Source organism: Zalophus californianus, chromosome 1 (genome assembly GCF_009762305.2).
Source record: "Zalophus californianus isolate mZalCal1 chromosome 1, mZalCal1.pri.v2, whole genome shotgun sequence".
Lineage (NCBI taxonomy): Eukaryota > Metazoa > Chordata > Mammalia > Carnivora > Otariidae > Zalophus > Zalophus californianus.
In genome coordinates, this window is record NC_045595.1 from 170,896,841 (window position 1) to 170,918,898 (window position 22,058).

Genomic DNA, 22,058 nt, shown 5'->3' on the forward strand with positions numbered 1-22,058 from the left:
CATCTGAAGCATTCCAACACCAAGGGACTCCCCGCCTTAAGGAGGTATGATCCAGCAAGTTTCTATCATGATCCTTCTGGTGGATACAGAGGGTAGCAACAAAAAGGAAGTTCAAAATGAGGCAGACTTCTAAAACAACTCCTTGTAGAAGAACAAGTCTATAGGTCCAGGGAAACTGCCCCTCATTTCTTTGATAAGAACATATATTTTGGTTAGTCATTTTCCAAACTACGTCTTTTAACTTAAAGGCTTATAAAACAGATCGAGAAGTAAATCACAATTTTACTTCCAAAAAACGTAATTTCTTCTACCTGCAAATATCTTAATTCACAATTAAGACTTGGAAAAACCACATGAGAACAGAGGTCACAGCTGTCTTGTTCACTCTCCATCTACCCAGTTTGTTAATTGTTTTTATGTTGCTGAGCTTAAGGTTTATACTTCACTATTTCACCATGAAGCCATGAAATCCAGACAACTGACAATGCAAGTTAAACATATTTCAGATGGTATATATAGTAACCAACTCTAGTGTTTAGTCTGCCTTCAGACCCAGGAGCGTTAATTAAAATACACACAGACACACAAACACACACACATTTGCCATAAAATACCTTTTGGATTTGATGGGCTAATTCTTTGCCCAAACTGAAAAATCAGGCTTAATGCTGACCTGAGCTTTTTAAATTTTTACTCCCCAAATGAGATAGAGTGCCATGCGGTTTACCCAAAATTTGATGAACCCCAGAAAAGTAATGCCTCATTTTGATTACCCTACAAATGTCTTAGAATTCTCATAATAATGTTCTGAGAGTGGTCCGTATAGAAACCAATTCTGTGCTTTTTAATTATAATAATTAAATTATGGTTTCTATTCTTAGTGAAATTAAGTAACAGTGCCTTGATAAAATTAAGACCTGGGAAAAGGCAGGTGGATAAGGCACATTCTGGTTTCCTTTCCAATCTCTACCAGCCTCCCAAATGGAATTGTATGGAGACACACACACAGTACCATTGTTTTGCAGTGCCAACTGCCTTTTTCACATATATTATCTTACTTCTTTGAACTACTGTTTCAGACAGAAATTGTCACCATTTTATGAGCTTTTTGCAGAAATGTTTTTTATTATGTACTTTTCATTTATGATATACACGAATAAATATAATAGGTCTTTAATTGGACAAACTGAGAACTCAAAATTTTAATCACTGACCAAACACATAAGTTGTGCTCAATTTATTTCACAATATCAGAAAAATTTTCTCAATGTAACTTTATTCCAATGCTAATTTCTATGAGAAACTTTCTATTGTACCTAAACAAGACTTCCTGCAGCCCTTGGACCTCCCCCATTGTTAAACAAGGAACAGTCTTGTTTCTATCAGTTTCTATTCTTCTATTACATCACAGTGTCTCAGATTGTAGTGTTATGTACTCCTAAGATCAAATACTTACTACAGAGTAATTTTACTTCCCTGATTACTCATAGAGGGCTTTCTTTACTCAGGAAAGTAGCTCTTCCTATTTCTGGTCTTTGGATTCTATAAAAATGATCTGGTTGCAGCACCACGAAGAGGTGTTTTCAACTCTAGTACTCTTAAATCTTATTGATATTTGCCTAAAACTGTCACTTTCCTGTCCCCCATACATGGTAACTGTTAAATATCCCGTGACCACTTTAAATTCAATGTAGCCAAATTATCCAATATAAGAAAATATCCAGTTGCTTTTTTTCTCAGCTAGAATCATGTATAAAATGGAAGAGAGGTTCAATATTCTGGGAAATCAAAACTTCTAGTATTTGCAAACAGATTTGAAAAATATTCTAGGAAGAAAAAAAAAAGGTTCTTGGTTGTACCAAAGGACGTAACTGGTTAGAATTTCTAGAGCACTGTGCCTGACTACAACCTCCCTGAAAACTAAGCTCACTTTTATAAAATTTAATCTAGTGAGTGATCTGATCTGCTAAGAGATGATGACATTATGAACATAATCCATATTCTGTTCATTTTTTGTTTTCTTTGGGGAAAATAATAAAAACAAAATTAAATGCTAGCTGCTATATATGAAACTATATAATGGTGCTGTATATTTTGAGTTGGCAGTTAGACTCGGTGACTGGTCTTCAGCCATAGGAAAAACAAGAATCTTCTCAAAGGAGGTGTTCTGTGTCTCAAATAAGACGTATCTCATTATAACATGGTTACACAGCAGAAATGATATATTTATCAGAATAATGCTCATGATGTATATTTATCTCCATACACATACATATTCTGGCTTTTCCCTTCTTAGGTTGCTTGAGGTTCCCTTTAAAATCACCAGCATTAAAAAATAAAAAAAATAAATAAAAAAACAAAAAACAACAACAAAAAAGCCCTCCTTTGACTTGAACTCTGAGAGGTCATTTCCTCCTCCTTCCTCCTTCCTCAGGGAAAATAACTATCCCATCAGACTATGACAGCTATTTGTGAAGAAGAAAATACTTTCTAGTTACTGAATGGAACCAGAGTTAGTCACGATCCTCTTTCCCCCTTCTAAGTAAAAATAAGCAAAACATTCCAAAAATTTGGTCCAATGAAAATAGTAAGAGCTTTGATACTAGGTCAACGAAGGAGGCTTTGTCTGCATATTAAATATCTGGCTATCATTCACCTGTCAGAAACACTTATTTCACAAGGCAATGGCTGAACCAGATCCAGAAATATGAAGTGGGGCTGATTTCACTGCGTGTTTTCTGCTGCTTCCTCTCTCTTCAAGTTGGACTGGAAATACTATAAAGAAAATCCTCCAAGCAATCTGCCCCAAACAAGAAGTCCATAAAAAAAGAACAGGAATGTAGGAGGGAGAAAACAGAACTTAAAAGAATGTGACTTTTATCTGCATTTAAAACTCAGGAAATGTGCAGTTTGGAATTATCCCTGCTTAACCCTTTAATTGCTCATGTTATGCTGATTCACATACAAGTGCTTTAAAAATTCACTGTTGGAGTTTTCAAAGATTTGAAATAAAGATCTCACAGGAAGTGTCTCCAAATATAACAATTTAATTATATTCAAAAAGGAAATGTTCCCAATAGGCCTGAGCTAATTAGAAAATAAGAAAACCTGAAAACACTATGAACAGAAACATGGTTACAACTAAGCTGACTTGAAATACAGAACCACTGACATGAACATGAAAAATAAACACACTCAGAGAAAAAGATTCAGCATTATCTAAAGCCAGCAAATGTCAAATATTTAAAATTAATCACTCAATTGGGTTTTGACAGAAATTTTTCCAAATCTGTTATTTAAAATGAGACAGAAGAAGCAATGTCTCTCATCCCCTCTTCCTCCTATGGATGTACTGATTATATCATATGTCTTTCTCTGATCCTGAAAATGGTTTAGTTGAGTGGAGCCATCTGCTAAAAAAAGGCCTATTTTGCTACTTCTAGCTGTGTGAAATGACATTTAAATTCTAAATCTTTGTTTTCTCATCAATAACTGGGATTAATTTTGACATCACAGAGTTTTTAGAAGCACAAAATAAGCACAATTTGTAGCCCTCAATGGATAATAAACATTAGGCTCCAGAGTATTGCCGAATCCTTCAAACCATTAACACACTAGAAATAAACAAGCAGGGCTGCAATTTTACTAGTGCTTTTAAGAAATATTTGATTTAGGTATTAGAAGTACATTTACATAATAAGCATGCCCAGACAGCCATTTCTCTATGTTAAGTCTGCTCCTCCAAAGACAGTAGAATGTGCTGTGCTGAAAGATAATGCGACTTTGAAGAATGGACGGGCTATAGGAAAGGAGTGGCAGAGGTTCAAAATGACCCCAAAGTGGTTAGAGTTAAAGCTGGGGAGAAAACAAAATGAAATGAGACGAGTCCAGGCCAATACAACCCGTAATGGAGGTGGGCACTCTTCTGCCCATAGGTACCAGGTACCGCATAAACTGCCCTGCTTCATAGACATAAGAAATTTATCTGATGGAAAGAGAAAGAATTGAGACAAGGGGCATAAATGCTCTTGGTAAATAGTAAGTTAAGAAAGTTTTGAAACATACCAAATGTGGAGGCTCATTTATTCCAAGTGGTTCCTGAAACATATATTAAAACATTTTAAAAAACTGTAATCATATAATCTTAGTTGTCTTTTTGAAAGTTTTGAAAATACCATTTGAAAAATGGAAAAAAAAAAGGTCTAATTTACTAGCTTTCTTGAATTGGTTATGACCCTCAAATAACTTATGGGATTATTTTATAATAATTTTAGTATTTAATACTAATTCATTTTGAGTAATGTAGCTGGGAAAAAAAAATATGTGCCTCAAAGTCCATCAGAAAGATAGAGTCTGAGCTTCCTGCCCTTACCTTTCCCACACTATATCATGGGCACCCTTCTTGGGGTGTTTGTTATTATCCACACTGGCCATACTCTTTCATAACTGCTTGACTTTGCACAGGAGGAGATTATTACCTCTTTGAGGATTGCCTTTTCTGTCCCGCTTCATTATCTGGCAAAAGTGCTTTTATCCCTTAAGATATCACTTAATGCAGGAGTGGCATGTGCCCAACTCCCAGGTTCTGAGTGCTCCTTCACTGGCTCCCCCAGCACTGCCTACACACTCCACCTCCTCACTAATCTTACCACAATCAATCACCTACACATCAATCTCCTCTAAGAGTCCAAGGCCCGTCAGGGCAATCTTATTTATCGTGTATCTCCAGTGATCAGTGGTGTCTGACATATGAAGCATGAAATAAATATTGTTAAATGAATGAAGTGATCAAATCACAGTCATCTCATTAATGCGCTCATACCACCTACTACTAGCTCCCTATACAGTCTAAGAAAATACACATGCTATTTCATTTTCTCTATATATTCACATAACATAATCCAGCAGTTTCACTTTGAAAAAGCCTGTTTCACAAAGTCAAGTGTATGCCATTATACGCTCTGGAATTGGTTATGGTAATTCTTAACTCACCAGATGGATAGGTCGTATTGACATGATTATATTATTTGATCCTCCCCAGTCAAAAAAGCATTTGTATTTCCCTTTTTCTAGAATGTACTGTTCTCCACAAAAGAACTTCTGCTGGTAGGCAACCCATCTAGTGGGGGGGGGGGGGGCGGGAAAGGGAAAAAGAACAGAGGTGATACAGAATCGAGCAACCAACAATTTTAAAACCAAAGAACCTCTCAAGGTTCCCAGAATGGGCGACAACTTACACTCCACTTTTAACATGAATGGATCTTGTTTCACTGCCAAAGCCGACTTCTTCCAAGTCAGAAATTTCCTGATTTGTAATGTCAATAAACTTCCCACTTTCTAGGTCAGATTCAAACAGTGTGATAGAAGATTCTATAAAATTCTAAAAAAAGAAGAGGAGGGAAGGTAAGGAAAACATATGGATTTTGCTTTATAGACTGCTGTATCTTAGCACAATTTTCACATACTTGGGATAATTTCACACAAATAACTCCAGGGAAAATTTTAAATGGAACTGGAAACAATTTTAATAGTTACTACTCTTCAGTAGTTTAAAGAAAAAAAAAAAAGTCTGAATTTACTTTAATCAAGGAAACATTTTTATATATAAGCGCAAATTAATCAAGAGTTGGTAAATTTCTGGGACTTACAGGCTATTTATGTTACACTAATTATAAAGGAAACTAAAAGTTTCACTTGTGCCTAAAGAGTAAAAGCCACAACATGAAATAGAGTTAACATACAATGTGTGATTGGCATTTTGTGGAAGAGGATTTTATAAGCTTAAATGTAAAAGAAAAAATGAAACTTCCTTGACAAAGGATTAAAAAAATAAAATGAGGGGAAATTTTAACATTTTTAGAGTTAGATAATATACTTAAAACAAAAATGCCAGAAAAAATTTAAGACCCAAGTTGATAAGTCAGCAAAAGACACAATTCACAAAAAAGATAAGCATTACAAACAAATAAGCAAATGTCCGATTTCACCAGTAAAAATAAAGAAATTCAAATTAAAACCATTAGATACAATTTCACTTTTTAAAACAAGTTAAGAAGAATCTAAAAATCCAGTTTTGTCTGAGAACACTGCTGGTTTGAAATATAAACTGGATAGCTATTTTAGAAAATAATTTAGAAATACATTTTAAAAGACTGATACTGTTTAACTGATACTGTTGAAATTCTTTTTTTAAGAAGTAGAAAAAAATTCCTAAAACTAAATGATTGGCAATTTATATGCAAAGATGCATTTTTTATAATACTGAGAAGTTGTAAACAGTGTAAATGCTCAAATGATGTATAAACATAAACCTTTATGCATCTTATCTACCCCTTGATGGAATATAATTAAGAAGAAGCTAACAGCACATTCAATACTACTGGCCAGGAGTTTCATGTGCCTATTTCCAAAAGAACTACCACATGAGATTATATTACTATCATTCTTATTTTCCAGCTAAGGAAAGGGAGTAATTTGTCTGAGGTTAACACAGCTACTGAGGAGCAGAGATTGAATTTGAGTCCAAATTTATCTACTTATCTATCTACCCTAAACTCTTAATCACTGTCAGATAAGATGAAAGAACAGGACAAAAACTCAAACTTATAAACCTGGTAAGGTCATAACCATGCAAAAAAACCCCACAAAAAACCCAACTTTTCATAAAAGAAGACTACTAGAAAAAAACCCAGGAGTGGTTATCTTTGGATCCAGGGAAGTTGGACAATTTTAACCTACATTTTTTCAACTCTTTATAATAGACTTTTTAATTGGAAAACACAGAATACATTATTTTTTTTAAAAAGCAGCATGGGTGCCTGGGTAGCTCAGTTGGTTAAGCATCTGACTTCAGCTCAGGTCGTGATCTCAGAGTCCTGGGATGGAGTCCCCGTTTTGGGCTTCCTGCTAAGTGGGAAGCCTATTTCTCCCTCTCCCTCTGCCCTTCCCGACTCGTGCTGTATCTCTCTCTCAAATAAAATCTCAAAAAAAAAAAAAAAACAACTCTTCCTCTGTCCCTATGACTTTGTTGTAAGTTTTAGACTTATGGAAAATGTTATCAACTTCTGTAAGTCTCAACACTACCAATTTTCTCCCCCCTTTAAAAATATCATAAATTTGGGGCACCTGGGTGGCTCAGTTGGTTAAGCGTCTGCCCACATCGGGCTCCCTGCTCAGTGGAGAGCCTGCTTCTCCCCCTCCCTCTGCCACTCTCCTTGCTTGTGCTCTAATAAAATCTTAAATACATATATGTGTATAAATATATAAAATAAATTTAATCTAAGAAAAGGAGATTTCTAGGATAAACATTCATTTTATATGAACAAGCAAAACAGTGTCAAAAACAAAAACCAAAGCATCCCTAAGAAGAGGGAAAATACACTTAAAATAATTATCTCATTTACTACTTACTTGTCAGCTTCAATTTAAAGAGTGTTCATATAACTGGATCAAATTTCATTTGAGACTTTAGGATAAAAGATGAAAAAGGATTTTTACCTGAGATCTTTATTATAATTCATAACCCATAATTATATTTTTAATTTCTCCTTGACAGCAAACCTTTGGAACCTGAGGATATGTGTTACCTTCATTACCTTCACATGGTTCTTAAAGAAAAAAATGAGGGCTGGGTGAATTTTTTACCTCATTGTCACCATCCATCCTTCTATTAACATAACACTTCATTCTCAAAACACTTGTACTTTTTATCATTACTGAGCTCCCTTAAAGTCTGGTTTTACATATATACACATATATGCGTACACATGTGCACATATATACAATACGTATGCTCACACATCTATATCTACTTTGACATAGATCTATTTTGCAGATATAAATATATGTAAGTATAAATATATAAATCACTTCAATCAAGGCTTTAATAGCCCATAAGTGATTTGCCTTAAAGTCCCCAGGGCAAACCTTCCTCCTGAAATACGTTTACAGCCTGGGTGCCACACCAGCAAACCTGGTGGTCCTGACAACATAAACTTCCATCACCTGAAGAACCTAAACATGCCTGTTTCTTCTCACATGAAAGTACATAACTAGCTCAAGGTCGTTGTGAGGATACAACGTGACGATGAGCTGAAGGAGGCCCTGTCTGGGTCCTGGGCAGGAACTGCTGTCAACAGCCACTAACCAATCAGGCCCAACTGCAATGGGAGGGTCTTCAGCAGTTCTCACAAAATTATATGGACTTCTCCCCTCCCCTACTCTGGTGACTTCGAAATGCTCCATCTCTGTTTTTACTTCTGCCCCTACAACTGTTCTCTATTCCCCATGAGGGCTGCAGGAATAGGGGCGCGAGGATAAGCTGAAATGCCAAGGGTCATTATGATGTGTTGGAGTAAAACAGGACAAAGACAGAGATAAATATGGATATGCGCAGGTGTGCTGTGTCTGTGCCCTTTCATTAAGAAATAACTTGTGTTATGATGTGATGTACTTTACTTGAGCAATGATTTGCACAAGTCCTACCGTGTGGGTTGTGGGAGAGTGAGCTGGGAAGCAGGCTGGGGGCTGCTTGGCAACACTGCAGGATCGAGGTGAGCAGAGAAGGCAGGATCCGCTATCACAGGACCCAGTGCCAAGTACAAGAGCTGGCAGCAGACGATTTCACAAATTTACTCACGTGACTTGAGTTTGTGTCCTTTCTACTCTGCCTGCTATTCCCAGAGACCTGGCCGAGGGCAAAGGGAGCCTCTTAAGTGGCATCACTCTCCTCTTTACATCTGCTTTTGTTTATTCATGGCTTTTCCTGCCTTATAGCTTTTGCCCTCTATCTTTTTCTAAGTACCTTACTAGCCATTCTCCTGGTTTTCACTCCCTCTGCATTCTTCACTCAAACCTACCAAATACACAGTGTCTGATCTAGTTGATTAGTTACCATCAATATGGTGTCCCTGCTGGGCAGGGCTCTAACTCTAAGCCAAATCCAATCACCCAGGGCTAAATCTCTAGGGATCACATGTATGAAGTGTGATATAAAACATTTAAAAAAAACTACAAAACCCAAAAACCAGAACTTCTAAGTGCCTTGTTCAGGAGATGACTGCAACAGTCACTTAGAGTCATGTCCATGGTAAGCATGATGAGGTTTCCAGGTTACTAGCATCCCTGCTTTATCAGGTACAATTAAATAATTTTGAAAGTCACACAGATTTAAGTGGAGCTCTGTTGCTTAAGAATGAATAATGATGGAACAATCTCAAATCTGTACTCTGCTTTCTATTTTTAAAGCTCTTATATCCAAGGGAAAAATCTAGAGAGCTTAGTATAGTCTCTGGTACAGAACTTCCCATTGTCAGAAAAAACCAATGAGCAGATGCTTCAGAACCAAAGATGTGTCTTTTTAAGGATTAGTAATTTGGGTGTTTTTAAATTCCATAAAATCCTGCAGCAGATCTGATCTGCCCTGGAGCTCTTGTGCTATAAGCCTCTGGTGGACAAAGTAATATGAGACACCAATGGAGACCTGGTATACCCATTAATTTAGAAGAAATAATGATCTCCCATTGCATACCACCTGGTTTCAAAAATCTGAAGAGGTCCCAAGACTGAAAATCTTAATAAAAGCAGATCCAAAAGTCAAGCTAGTATAAAATGGAGAAAAAATAAGCACACCAAGAAAGTTTTATCGAGGAAGCCAAGAAATAAAAATTCCTTTTTTAATCCCTGGAGTCTAAATACTCCTATTTCTGGACCTCTCCTTTAAAAAAAAAAAAAGTTAACTCAAAGTCATTATATATCTACCTGACTCATTTGGAATTAGAAACGTATTTCCCATTGTCTTCTCCAAGTACTCTGTGACAAAGATTACATTATACCTAAGGAACACATCCAGAATTTGACCTTAGTAGATCCAGAGTGTTCTGCATAATGAAGCCAGGACATTAGAAAATTGCGTTGTATTATGCAGTTTTTCTATCTATCCTCTTGTTTATTTTATATTATTTCAACTTAGATCTTACATGTAGTGCTTCATTCCTTCCTAGGTTAGGGATACTAGGAGAATCTATATGGGGAAAAGATGTTTTATGTCAACTTTACCTGTTGAGTAGGCTATGACAACCATAAGAGCTTTTTTTTCTTTTTAAAGATTTCATTTATTTATTTGAGAGAGAGATACTAGCAGAGGTGGGGAAAGGGAGAGGGAGAAGCAGACTCCCCGCTGAGCAGGGAGCCCATCGCGGGGCTTGATCCCAGGATCCCAAGTTCATGACCTGAGCCGAAGGCAGACGCTTAACTGACTGAGCCACCCATGTGCCCCAACAACCACAAGAACTTATTAAATCCAATGTCTAACTATATTATATCATAAACTTAAAATTTCCAGAGGTAGATCTTATGTCTTATCAAAAAAAATTAGTAATAAAGGGGGCAGGAGGAAACTTTGGGAGAAGATGAACAGGTCTGTGGCTCGATGGTGGTGATGGTTTCACAGGTGCACACTTATCCACAAAGTCATTGAGCTGTATATGTTAAATATGTACAGTTTTTTATATGTCAATATTATCTCAAAGTAAAAAAAACCCACAAAACTCCTCCCCAACTATAAGCTATGTCTGAAGAATATAAAATATTTCATCTGAAAGTATTTCAGTGAACATAAATTTAAATTATAAACTGTCTGAAAGCCACGAAAATATTTACTATACATGTATATTGGTCTGCAATGTGACCATATATCTATAGCTACAAATGAAATGCTAATAAGCCTTTGGTTGAATGAGATTCAGCTTTCTGCTGTGAAGGTTCTTTTTTTAGTCTAATTCTGTAAGAACAACAACAAAAATGGATAATTTGACATGGGCTCTAGAGTAAGACAGACTTGCCCTCAAATCACAGCTCTACACTTGGGCATGGTACCTAACCTCTCAGATACTCAGTTTCTGTACCTGTAAGATGAAGATCTTAAGAGTATCTCGTGGTCTTTGTGAAGATTAAGTACAAGTATGCATGTAAGGCCATTAATAAGTACTTGACAAATGTCAAGATTATAATGAGGATTATAATATCTTTATAAGCTATCAATTAATCTTTTAGTTGTTAAAAAAATCTTATTTTAAGAGAACAGAAGATTTCTGTAAAGGGTATCTTCATTTACTTATATAAAAATGGTATCATTTTTGTAAATGCCCAAAACTTTTGTGTGTAGCAGTAATCAACATGCCAATTCCTGCTGATTTTTCCAACGTATATCATCATACCGTCTATATCAAATACCCTCTAATTATTTAACTATATAGTTATAGTATTTGTATCTCTTCACATTTTCTACTATTGGGAGATTTCAATGAATGATCTGGGGTTTTATTATTTGTTTGCTTGTTTTAGTCACAGTCATCCTGGGAAGGTGCCATCACATTCACTGTTAAACATTTCTAGGATCAGCAATGCTTCCATTCACTATTTTTTTTAAATGAGGGAAAAATTAAAAATTATTCAATAATAGGTGGAAGATGTTTTGAATCATGACCCATAGTTCCCTGAATGCATCTAGTCATGAAGACCTAAAATAAAAGATGAGGGTTTATCTTGTTTTGTCTTGCTTGCCTTTTAGTGGTCAAGTAAGGAATGGCTAGGTAGAGAAAAAAACCCGTGGCCCTTGTATAATAGGATTGTGGACTAAATACCTTAAAAGTTATGTTTTTTAAGTAGAATTGATTTCCAACTCACTTTCTAACAAAGTTCATTCACGGAAAAAAAATGCTCCCTTGTTCCCTGTGCTGCTTCTCCCTTTCTGGCCCTTCCTGCCTGACCAGGTGAAGCGCCCCAACAGACAAAAGCCTGAAGGGCCAGAGCACACAACCAGCCTGTGCTCACTTTAAGTCTGGACGGGCCCCATAATCACTCTTCACTTCATTATCAATTCCTTCAAAGAGGGCTTTGGAAACACATTCCAGACAGTTTATAGAGTTTATATGGGTACAGATTACTCTGAAAAGAGACTACAGTGGTAAATCCTGAGTCCTAAGAAAGTATGTCCCTCTGAACACATTAAAAAGTCTCTAGAGTGGTCAGGAAAATGAGCAACATTTGATAAGCTGTGATATCCTACAGAACTCTCTCAACATTTATCTTCTCTTCTCAATGACCTCATCAACTTCCACCTGGAGTCCTGTAATATCCAGACTTAACCTCCTCCACCCCGAGTCTGAGAGTCACCAAAAAGATCTTTCAAAGATTCTAATCTAATCTTGCTCACTAGGCCTAAAATCCATCAGGGGCCCAAGTCAAATCAAGAAAAAAAAATCTGAACTCCTCAATATGCATAAAAGGCCCTTCATTATCTGGCTCTTGGTCTCATTTTCCCGAAGTTCTGCTTAATATCCTGACTTAACTGCATTTCCCAAACATACCAGTTTCACTTACGTGAGCGTTTCTGAACGTCTGCACTATTAACATTTTGGACCTGATTACATTATTTTTTTTAAAGATTTATTTATTTTTAGAGAGAGAGCATGTGCATGCACAAGCTGGAGAAGCAGAGGGAGGAGAGAGAATCTCAAACCAACGCTGCTGTGCTCAGTGCAGAGCCCGATGTGGGGCTCGATCTCATGACCCTGAGATCACGACCTGAGCCGAAAGAAACCAAGAGTTGGACGCTTAACTGACTGCACTATCCAGGCGCCCCTGGACCTAATGACATCTTCTGAGAAGTCTGTCCTGTGAGTTGTGGAGGTTTGGCAGTATCCCTGGCCTCTACCCACTAGATGTCAGTATCACAACTCCCCTCCCCCTCCCGCCCAAGTCACAACAATCCAAAATGTCTCCCGACACTGGGAAATGCAGTGAGGTAAAGTCACCTCCAGCTGAGAACCACTGGCTCACATCCTTGCCTTTTCATTTGTTAATCTCTTGCTAAAATAGCACCTACACCTTTCCCCTTCAGTCCGTCCTGGAATCTCTCCACTTGGCTAACCCCTGAACCTGAAATTTTGTTCAACTATTATCTTTTCCTCTCTTTTCCAAGTGGGAGCAATTGACCTTTCTCTGGTGAGTACTTTGTGCCTAATCCAATCATAGTCAAACATTATCAAGCATTTATAAAAGTACTATTTTCCCTATCAGACTGCCAGCTCTGAAAAGCAAGGATGGGGACTCTGGCCACTGTATCACCAACATGGGATACAATCCAGCTCACGAAGCAGGGGATCAACAAATACTTATGGAATTGACGGATGAAAAGTTAACCCAAGTATTCTATAATCATCTTAGCCATTAAAAAAAGCAGAAAAACCACATAAGCAGTTCAGCATAATGCTTTCAGGTATTCCAAACATTTTATAACCTCATGTCCTATCACAACTCATGTCTGATTTTCATACATCGAAAACCACTTGAAAATTAAGAATAACAGTGCTAACTCACAGCTTGTAAGAACCGGAAAGACAAGATGGGGCCACTTAATGCCCCACAGGCATTACTGTCTTCAAAATCTCCTTCTTCAAGCAAGAATTGCTGGCCTTTAAAATGTTCTTTTTCATAGGCAACCCACCTAGAAATACAAAGGACATCCAATTGAGCCATTAATAAGATTAATTAAAAAAGAGAAAATCATGATAAAGCAACTAGTTGTATACCACCATATTTTAAAAAAGCAACACATTTGTTTTGTTACCATTTATAAAGACAGACAGATGTTGTATGCTTCATGGATCAATAGCTTTTATAGTCTGGAGGCTCTTCCCAACAAAAGGTTAACTGTTACAGGATTGCAATAGAGCAATGTTCACTAAATGTTTGTGGTATGACCTGATGCCACACCTCAACGTGGTCAAAGGACAGTCTGCCAAGTAAAAAATAATGGAAAGCACAAATAGCCAATGAGAAAATTATAAACCCATTTTGAGATTCAAAGATAATTATTCTTATTTTACTGACAAAGCCCTTCTGGAATCACAGAATCTAATTACTATATTTAGCATTTATTTAGGTTTTAAATCAAAGGAACCTCTCACTGGGTTTCAGATCTAAAACACATTACTGGTGGGTTTAGCAAAGAGAAGTGCAAATGGGCTGGCGTTAGCCCTGGTGGCCTACACATAAGAATACTTTAATTGTTTACAGGTGGGCAGTGTTGCTCCCACCATTTCCTCAGGGGTGATAATGGCAAAAAGAAGCACTGTGGCAGAGTACTTTCCAGGGACACAGGCGTTCTTTTTTTTTCTTTTTTAAAGTAGACTCCACACCCAGCACAGAGCCCAATTCAGGGCTTGAACTCAGGTAACCATGAGATCAAGACCTGAGCTGAAATCAAGAGTTGGACACTTAACTGAGCCACCCAGGAGCCCCTTGGGACACAGGTTTCTTGACTTCTAATCGAAAACTATCAGTACAGAACACCGATAAACACCATTAGTCATTAAGCTCCTCTATGAAACTTATTTTTAATGGAATAATTCACAGTAGCAATGAATGTAACGTGGGCACAGATGGTTCATAACACATGCTGACCCGCTTCAATCTGCCTTTTGAGGCACTGTCTTGTTAGAATGGGACCCCCTCCAATGGGGTAGGTTCTAGGATGACTATTTTGAGCTCCTGGGTTGGGGACTTCTGAATTCCGGGGCTTGACAAATGAAGCTGGGTAGGGCTGACTACTACTGTTTTGAGAAAATAAAAAAACTGCTCCAAAACTTGTTTCCACAGGGTACAAAATTAACAGTAGCCGCTCAGCAATCATGAATCCCTCCTTGCCTTTACCATGTAGGTGTGTATATGACATGGGAAGAGGGGGTCCACATGAGTTGGAATAAACATTTTATACATCTTAGTGGATCTGTAATATGTAAAAAGACTAACATTATTTTATTCTTAAACTATTATGTGAAGATGAATTGGGCAAGAAAATTTTCAAATTCTAAATGTGGCTTTCATTCATATAGATGTGGCTACTCAGAACATCCCTTTAATATACCTGAATGGGAGGAAGAATAAAATATATAGAAGACCTTAATATTAAAGACAGAATAATAAATTATTACATGACGACAGTTCAAAAATCTGCTTAGCTCTTTTTAATAGATTAAGTTTTGTCTAAGAATCAATTTATATATACATCTGGGATATTTAAAAGCAGATGTTATCTGAGAAAAATGAGGAAACGTCAACCTCACTTTCCCTAGATTCCTCAAGATGGGACAGAGATGAGTTCCTACTACCTGTAGATAAAGTTAAACAATTAACAAAAATGAAAAATGGTAGAAGTAGTGAAAAAACAAAGTTAATTGTTCACTTGTTTTTTTTTTTTTTTTTAGATTTCACTTATTTGAGAGAGAGAAAGCACGCCCATGCATGTGCAAGCCAGGGGACGGGGAGCAGAGGGGGAGGGCCAAGCAGACTCTGTGCTGACCAGGGAGCCTGATGCAGGACTTGATCCCACGACCCTGAGATCACGACCTGAGCCAAAATCAAGAGTCGGATGTTTAACCGACTGAGCCACCCAGGTGCCCCTCAACTGTTCACTTTTAAATGGAGACATGATACTTTTCTCCTACAGTTGTCATATAATAAAGTGTGTATGTTGTATTACAAGCATAATATTTTCTTACAATTTTTATAAAATAATTACAAAAAACTCAGAAAACAATGCAAATCATGATCTAGTTAATGGGAAAAACATTCAGATCCCAAAAGGAAGAAAAGGGAAAAAATATTTAGCAGGGTTAACAAGAAGGGTATGTGTTCACAGATCAGAGCAGACTACAAATAAATATGACACAATAAAAATATATCCAAAACACATTTGTTTTTCAAGGGCCTAATAATTTTTTTAAATTGAAAGATAAAGAATTAAATGATTACCAATATGTCAGACCAATTTTGGATATGTCCTACATATCTAATACATGGCACAGTCACTTTTATTTCCATTTTGGCTAGTGTAGCCATCACTTATGATTTATTGCCAGAAACTGCAAAGTCTAAATCTCTAAATGTAGATTCTTGAGTGATCTTAGGCCAGTCATTTAATGCCTATGAATAAAATATTTTAGCTGCATCTTTTGCTAGAATAGCATGAACAAGATTTATGATGTTACTGCAAGTAAGGAGACATCGATACTTTAATTAAAATGAACCAATATCCCAAATAAACTATCATATCAGCAAAGAGACCAACAATGTTTCTAGAGGAATTCTAGCACTGGGTTGACAATGGCAAATAAGCTATGAAGAAAGCTTCTTGTGATTTTTATCTGCCAGGATACAAATACAAAGGCACATCCCAATGCAGTCACAGATTTTCTGGGGTACCTGCCCCAGAAACTGCTGACTGAGACCAGGATAGTAGCAATGATTGGTTACAATCGGGTTTATACTGAGAGGTAGTTGGGGGGCTCCTCAAAAACAGTACAGGGCCAGAAGGTAACCAGTGTTAAAAATCCTTGACTTGGGAAACACACAACCCAGGCTACTTCTTTAATGAAGGACTCACTGTCAAGATCCTTAACACAGAAGATGCACAGAATAGAGAATAAAAACTGGGGCTCTCATTCATGTTCAAAATTTGTAAAAATAAATAAATGAATAATTTTATTTTGTAATTTTTATCTTCTATATTGTGTTTAGAATACTAAGTGTTTTGAGAAACCATTTTCTACGTTTAACCTACCTCAAAATCTCTAATACAACAAGTTCACAGAAAAGCGAGTAGTGACTAATATTTTTTATTTTACAGTACCTTCCAGAAGGGATGTAATATTTTTAGATTAAGACACATTGTTTTTGCTTGGCTTGGGACATTTTTTTGTGATCTTCAAAAAATAGACTATTAAATCAAATATTGTAGATATAACACTCACACTCCACCGATGACACGAATTGATCCAATTCCATGAAAATCCCCATTTTTTAAAAACTTAGGGACAGAATCTATGTGTTCACTAAACTCTTTGGCATGTCCATGGAAGTGAGGTTTTTCATAAATAATAACCTGAAAGATATGAAAGAAAATTACTTAACATGCTCGTTTTTTGGAATAGACACAAAACTCATTTACTTAAGTGAGACTAAAGACATGAATAGGGGCCAGGGGCCACTGTCCTTTTTATTTACAATATAGCATGCTGATAGTCACAAGGAATATGTGAGTTATTATCATAAAGATAAAATATCTTAATAGCATATTTCTCTCATAATAATATAGTCAAATATGATTCCATTGTTCTCGTTACCCAAATTCTAGGGCCATCTCACAGGGCAAAAACTGTCTTATAAAGGATTCTTAAATTAGCTAAGTTTAGCTCTCTGTTTGGAATTTAATACAAACCTGCCTTATATTTACCGGAATTTCCCCTCTTAGAAATAAAAACTCTCTACAGAGGTTCTAGGACACAGTAATAAATTATCTACTAGATTGAGAAAACACAGCTGCTTCTTATAACACTATCTGCTTCTATGGCAATTGCTATTCACTGATAAGAAATAGATACACAAATTCCTGAATCTGAATATAAAACTTTCTAATAAGAAGTGATTGCAAAAATTATGGTGGTTTTTTTTTTTTTTTTTGGATACTGGATTCATATGGGTGGGGGTAAGTATAGTGGGAAATCCATTCCTAGCATTTCATTTACTTCAAATTTGGATTGGCACAAGTATGTCTCTTCCGCCATTTTGGTGCTCTTTACTTCTCAAGTACGACCTGCCTGCCCTTAGTATGCAAAAGCGACAATGGTGATAACGGCACTCATCTATCCACACTCTTATCACCTGGTCCTATTTGTGGCTGATGGCATATGTGGCGTACAACCAGCAAACAAAGGCCCCATGCTTAAACACACTGAACAAGTTATAGCTTCCCTGTCTCCAAAAACTGATAACATTATACAACTGAAAAAAATACATAGTACTGCTCCTGTTTTCCACATATTAAATTTTCACAGGATGCTGTATTTGAAGTGAAGTTTTATTTGAGTTTAATACTTTCTACATATGCTGAACCCAATCAGACTAAGAAGCAGTAATTCTTTGATAAGTAAGCCTTCACTAACATCTAAAAACTTCATCTGATCATCTATGATAGCTATCTCATTCATATACCGCTACAGCCTGTCAAACTGCAAATAGTCCAAGGAAGACCGAGCCTGTCACACCTGAAGAGATTGAGACAAGAGTCACTCAGAAAGTGTCAGAGCTAATTCTGCATCTTTCAAGTCACTGGTTCGAAAACCTTGGCTTTGTGTTATCAGAATCATGTGGGGAGCTTTGAAGACTTCTGACCATACCCCAGACCAAAACAGTATCTCTACGAGTGGAATACAGGCAGTAAGTCTTTGTTTAAACTTGGGTATATACGACTCCAACAAGGAGCCAAGATGTATTACATACACTCAGATACTAAGTTTTAAAAGATTCCAACTATGTGATTAAGAGCACTGTGGTCAATTTGATCAATTAGGAAGCCCCCAGAAATGGGACGGTTGGAGGAGTTGTGTCTTGTTCTGCAGGACAGGAGGACGGATGATTCTTCCCATGCCTGCCTCTGGAAGTGCTGTAACCTCGTCAAAACAGAGGTCTGTTTGCATCTTTGATCACTGCACTGGTTTTCTTCCCATCTCTTTTCACACATATTTTATAATTCCATTTCCTTTTCTTTCCCAAAATGTGCTTAATCCTGGTGCCACTACCGCTCCAGTTTTCACTGCCTCTACTGTTCCCTTCAGATACTTATACTTACAAATTGCCATCTCTCTGACAGGAGGTATCTACCCCTTCTTCCAATAATCCTTCATCTCCTTTGTGAGCATTATTCCCAAATGTCTGATACCTCCACTAGAATGTCAAGGTGCCACCTCTACCGCCCCTCCCCACAAAATCAAAAATCAAACCTATCACCTTTCCCTCCTGCAGGTGTTTATGGTGTTTGACTGGGTTGTCAGCAAGACTTCCATCCTTGCATACTGACCCAACTCGCCCTCACAGCATGAGTCCTCAGTGGCCATTTTGTGCAGTCACTTCCCTCCAACATCCACTAACTAGATATTATTAGCATGCATTCTGCTAATTTTTTACCTTAATAATTCAAAATACTTAAAGATTAACACTCAAGCTTTTTAGCCTGCTATAAAAGACCGTTTTTAAGACTCACCTTCAAGTTCATAGGCATTTCCACTTTCAGTCCACCCTTAAGATAAGAAATTTTAATATTAGATACAGAAACATTCGGAATATTTGAAAGTAACTAAGTGACATATGTACGTTATACAAAAAAAAAAAAAAAGATTAAAGGTTATATACCAGCCAACTTTAAGTTGTGGTAAATTTTAAAACTGAACTACAGAACCCTACAGTAGTCAAAACCAAGTCGGATGGCTCATCAATGTAGATGGGGCAAGAAATCTTTAAAATATACTTTCCAGATTAAAACCATTACAAGGAAGGAAACTGAGCTTTTTAGTCCTCAAGCACACATGAGTGAGTAAAGATTTAATCGCCCCCTGCAGAGTGTCCCAAGAAACAAAGTGGAGTTGCTAGATTTAAAAACATCTCATTTGGCAGAGTAGATTTCCAAACCATTGACCCTTCATTTCCTCTGGACAACTGCTCAGGCTTTCTAAATTAGAGTGCGTCCCCTTACAAGTTCCAACAACACTTTTTATCATACTTAACTATCTTTGTGACCTCAAGGTTGTAGAGCATAAAAGGTAACCCCTTCCCCACACAACCTAATTCCAGAATTTCCTGTTTTTAATGTCACTCCACACTGTGGTATTTCTTAAAATTTCTTAGTTTTTCCTGGTTTTTATTTTTTAAAGGCACAGAACAACCAAAAATGGTTTGCCACATAGCTAACATTTATTTGAAGAGTTTGCCCTCAAATAAAAAATGTTTGCAACAAAAATACTGTATGCATTTATTATCTTTAAGAAAGCAACCACTCACAGAACTGTCCATTTATTATTAATGCTGAGCTTATTCATTACTGTGATGGAAAATCATAATTTAAAAAGAGGTTTTCTAATAAGCATCAAAAAAATTCAGAACTGTATTCAAAATTTTCACAGAACAGTACTTATAAGGAAACTGCATGCATTGTAATAAACTTAGCACAAAGTAAATTCAGGCATTTGCCTTCTAGAAAACATTAAAATGTCTTCACACAGATATTCTCTATGATATAGAGGCACAGAAAAATCATGTATAGATTGCTGATCCAATAGCACACATATTCTTTTCCCAGATAGAGATTGCATAAGCAATCTTACCATGGTTATTTTAGATTCAAGGGCATTTTGGAAAACGCCAGTTTTTAAATTTGCTTACCATTTGAAGTGGATGCAATGATTTCATTTCTGTGGCAGAAATCTCAAAGAGCCCATGGTCTTCCTCCAGAACTGTAGCTTGCCCCTTAAAATTAATATCCGGGTAGGCAAGCCAACTAAATAAGAAATGAATGGTTTGTTAAAGTATAATAGGAACACTTCAGTCTGGTCTTACAACAGTTAAAAGTAAAAAGGGCTATCAAACAAACAAAACCCCAAAAACCAAAACAAAAAAAGCAGAATTACAACCAGTAAAACACATTTGAAATGACTTCACTAGACAGCGTAACAAGAGTTAATGCGTTACTCAGTACTTATATTCAAACACTCTAAGTATATTATACGTACTCCAAGCAGTATGTATTACTTTTCTTAGAATTTTCTAATATTTTGGAGTTGTGACACCTTTGATTCAAGCAGACTGTAACTGGAAGCAGAACAGAACCCCCCCAAATATCTATACCAACGATCATCAGAGCAGATAAAAAAGAGTGAAAGACAGAAAAGGAATCCATGTTGTAAAGGTATCACAGATTTGTGATTCATGCTAATCTGGAACTAAATTAAGACTCAGCTCAGTCACACCCATAGTCCAAAAGATACCTTTGCAATCAGAAAGGCCTGCTATCAGACCCATGCTTACAAGCTGGTAGCCTGAAACAAATCACATAATTCCTCATTTATAAAATGCGTAGCTCTACCTACCTCACAGAAATACAATAAACAAAAAAAGCACCACGTGTCCAGCCCTGTGGAGGCACTCAGTAACTATTGGCACCGAGACGCTCTTGAAATAGTTCAAGCGCCAGATATTTAGGCCGGGGACATGCTTTTATTTCTCAGTCCCAAAATTTTGTGGATGAAAACATGATGAATGCATCTATCAAGAACTATGTCTGCGGATCTCTATCTGCTCCTGTGAGTCCTACATCAAAGACTTAATTGGATCCAAAGGAAGACAGAATCTGTTTTAATCCCTGCAATGGTCTATCTTGAGTATCCAGGGGCATAAATAAAATTAACTAAAACTTCACAAATAAGTATGTCACCCACTGAAATTTGAAGTAAAAAGTTAAATTTGCTGGCCATCAATCACTGTAATAATGAGAAACTGATACATACACTCCTGACTTCACAGTGAAGGACACAGATTTGGGGATATTCAGCTCTTCCAAATTGGGGACTGCTCGCTGTATATGCATAGGACAACAAGCTGGGTCCATCTGTGGGCGAAGTTCTATCTCTGGAATGCTGCAATCCTGGAAAAAAAAATTGGCTTTGAAATCATCTGGAGACAATTCCATATTCTCAATACCCTGGACACACAATTACGATTATTCTCATTGTTCAGTTGAATTTCTTCACAAAAACAACATGAAGGAAATATTATTTCACTTAACCAGTTTTTTAAAATGAACTTTTTTTTCTAAGAAGTTACACTGATAACATGAAAATTATAAATACTACCGATTGAAAGAGTATTGCTCAATTTTTTCTGCTTTGTTTTTAAAAGTCTTGTTCTATTAAGCAATCAATGTTCAGTTACCAAACTCCGTTAGTGCCAAAAGTCTGTAAGCCTTCCTTCTCAGAAGCGTAACAAAGCCATAAGAAGGAAGGGAGTTCAATAAAAGCTGATCTCATGGGGGATATAAAAATAAACAACAGAGAAACACTACTCCCTCAGTGTGTTATCTAATTTACATGGACAAAAGAAGGAGGATCAGACGCGAGGGTAAAGGAAACTCGTTTTCCTACTTGTGGGATTTTATTTATTTTAGTCCA

At 36.7% G+C, this 22,058-nt stretch overlaps 1 protein-coding gene across 1 annotated transcript in view; it reads right to left on the reverse strand.

Moving 5' to 3' along the window:
• The window catches only part of CRYBG3 (crystallin beta-gamma domain containing 3), a 106,457-nt gene that overhangs the window by 29,391 nt on the left and 55,008 nt on the right, over positions 1-22,058 (reverse strand). The window contains exons 8-15 of the mRNA XM_027584692.2: positions 21,399-21,535; positions 20,278-20,392; positions 19,103-19,138; positions 16,815-16,945; positions 13,381-13,507; positions 5,238-5,380; positions 4,993-5,119; positions 4,066-4,098 (exon numbers count right to left, since the gene is read on the reverse strand). Of these exons, the coding sequence (XP_027440493.2) occupies positions 4,066-4,098; positions 4,993-5,119; positions 5,238-5,380; positions 13,381-13,507; positions 16,815-16,945; positions 19,103-19,138; positions 20,278-20,392; positions 21,399-21,535 (849 nt within the window). The remainder of the gene's footprint in view (positions 1-4,065; positions 4,099-4,992; positions 5,120-5,237; positions 5,381-13,380; positions 13,508-16,814; positions 16,946-19,102; positions 19,139-20,277; positions 20,393-21,398; positions 21,536-22,058) is intronic.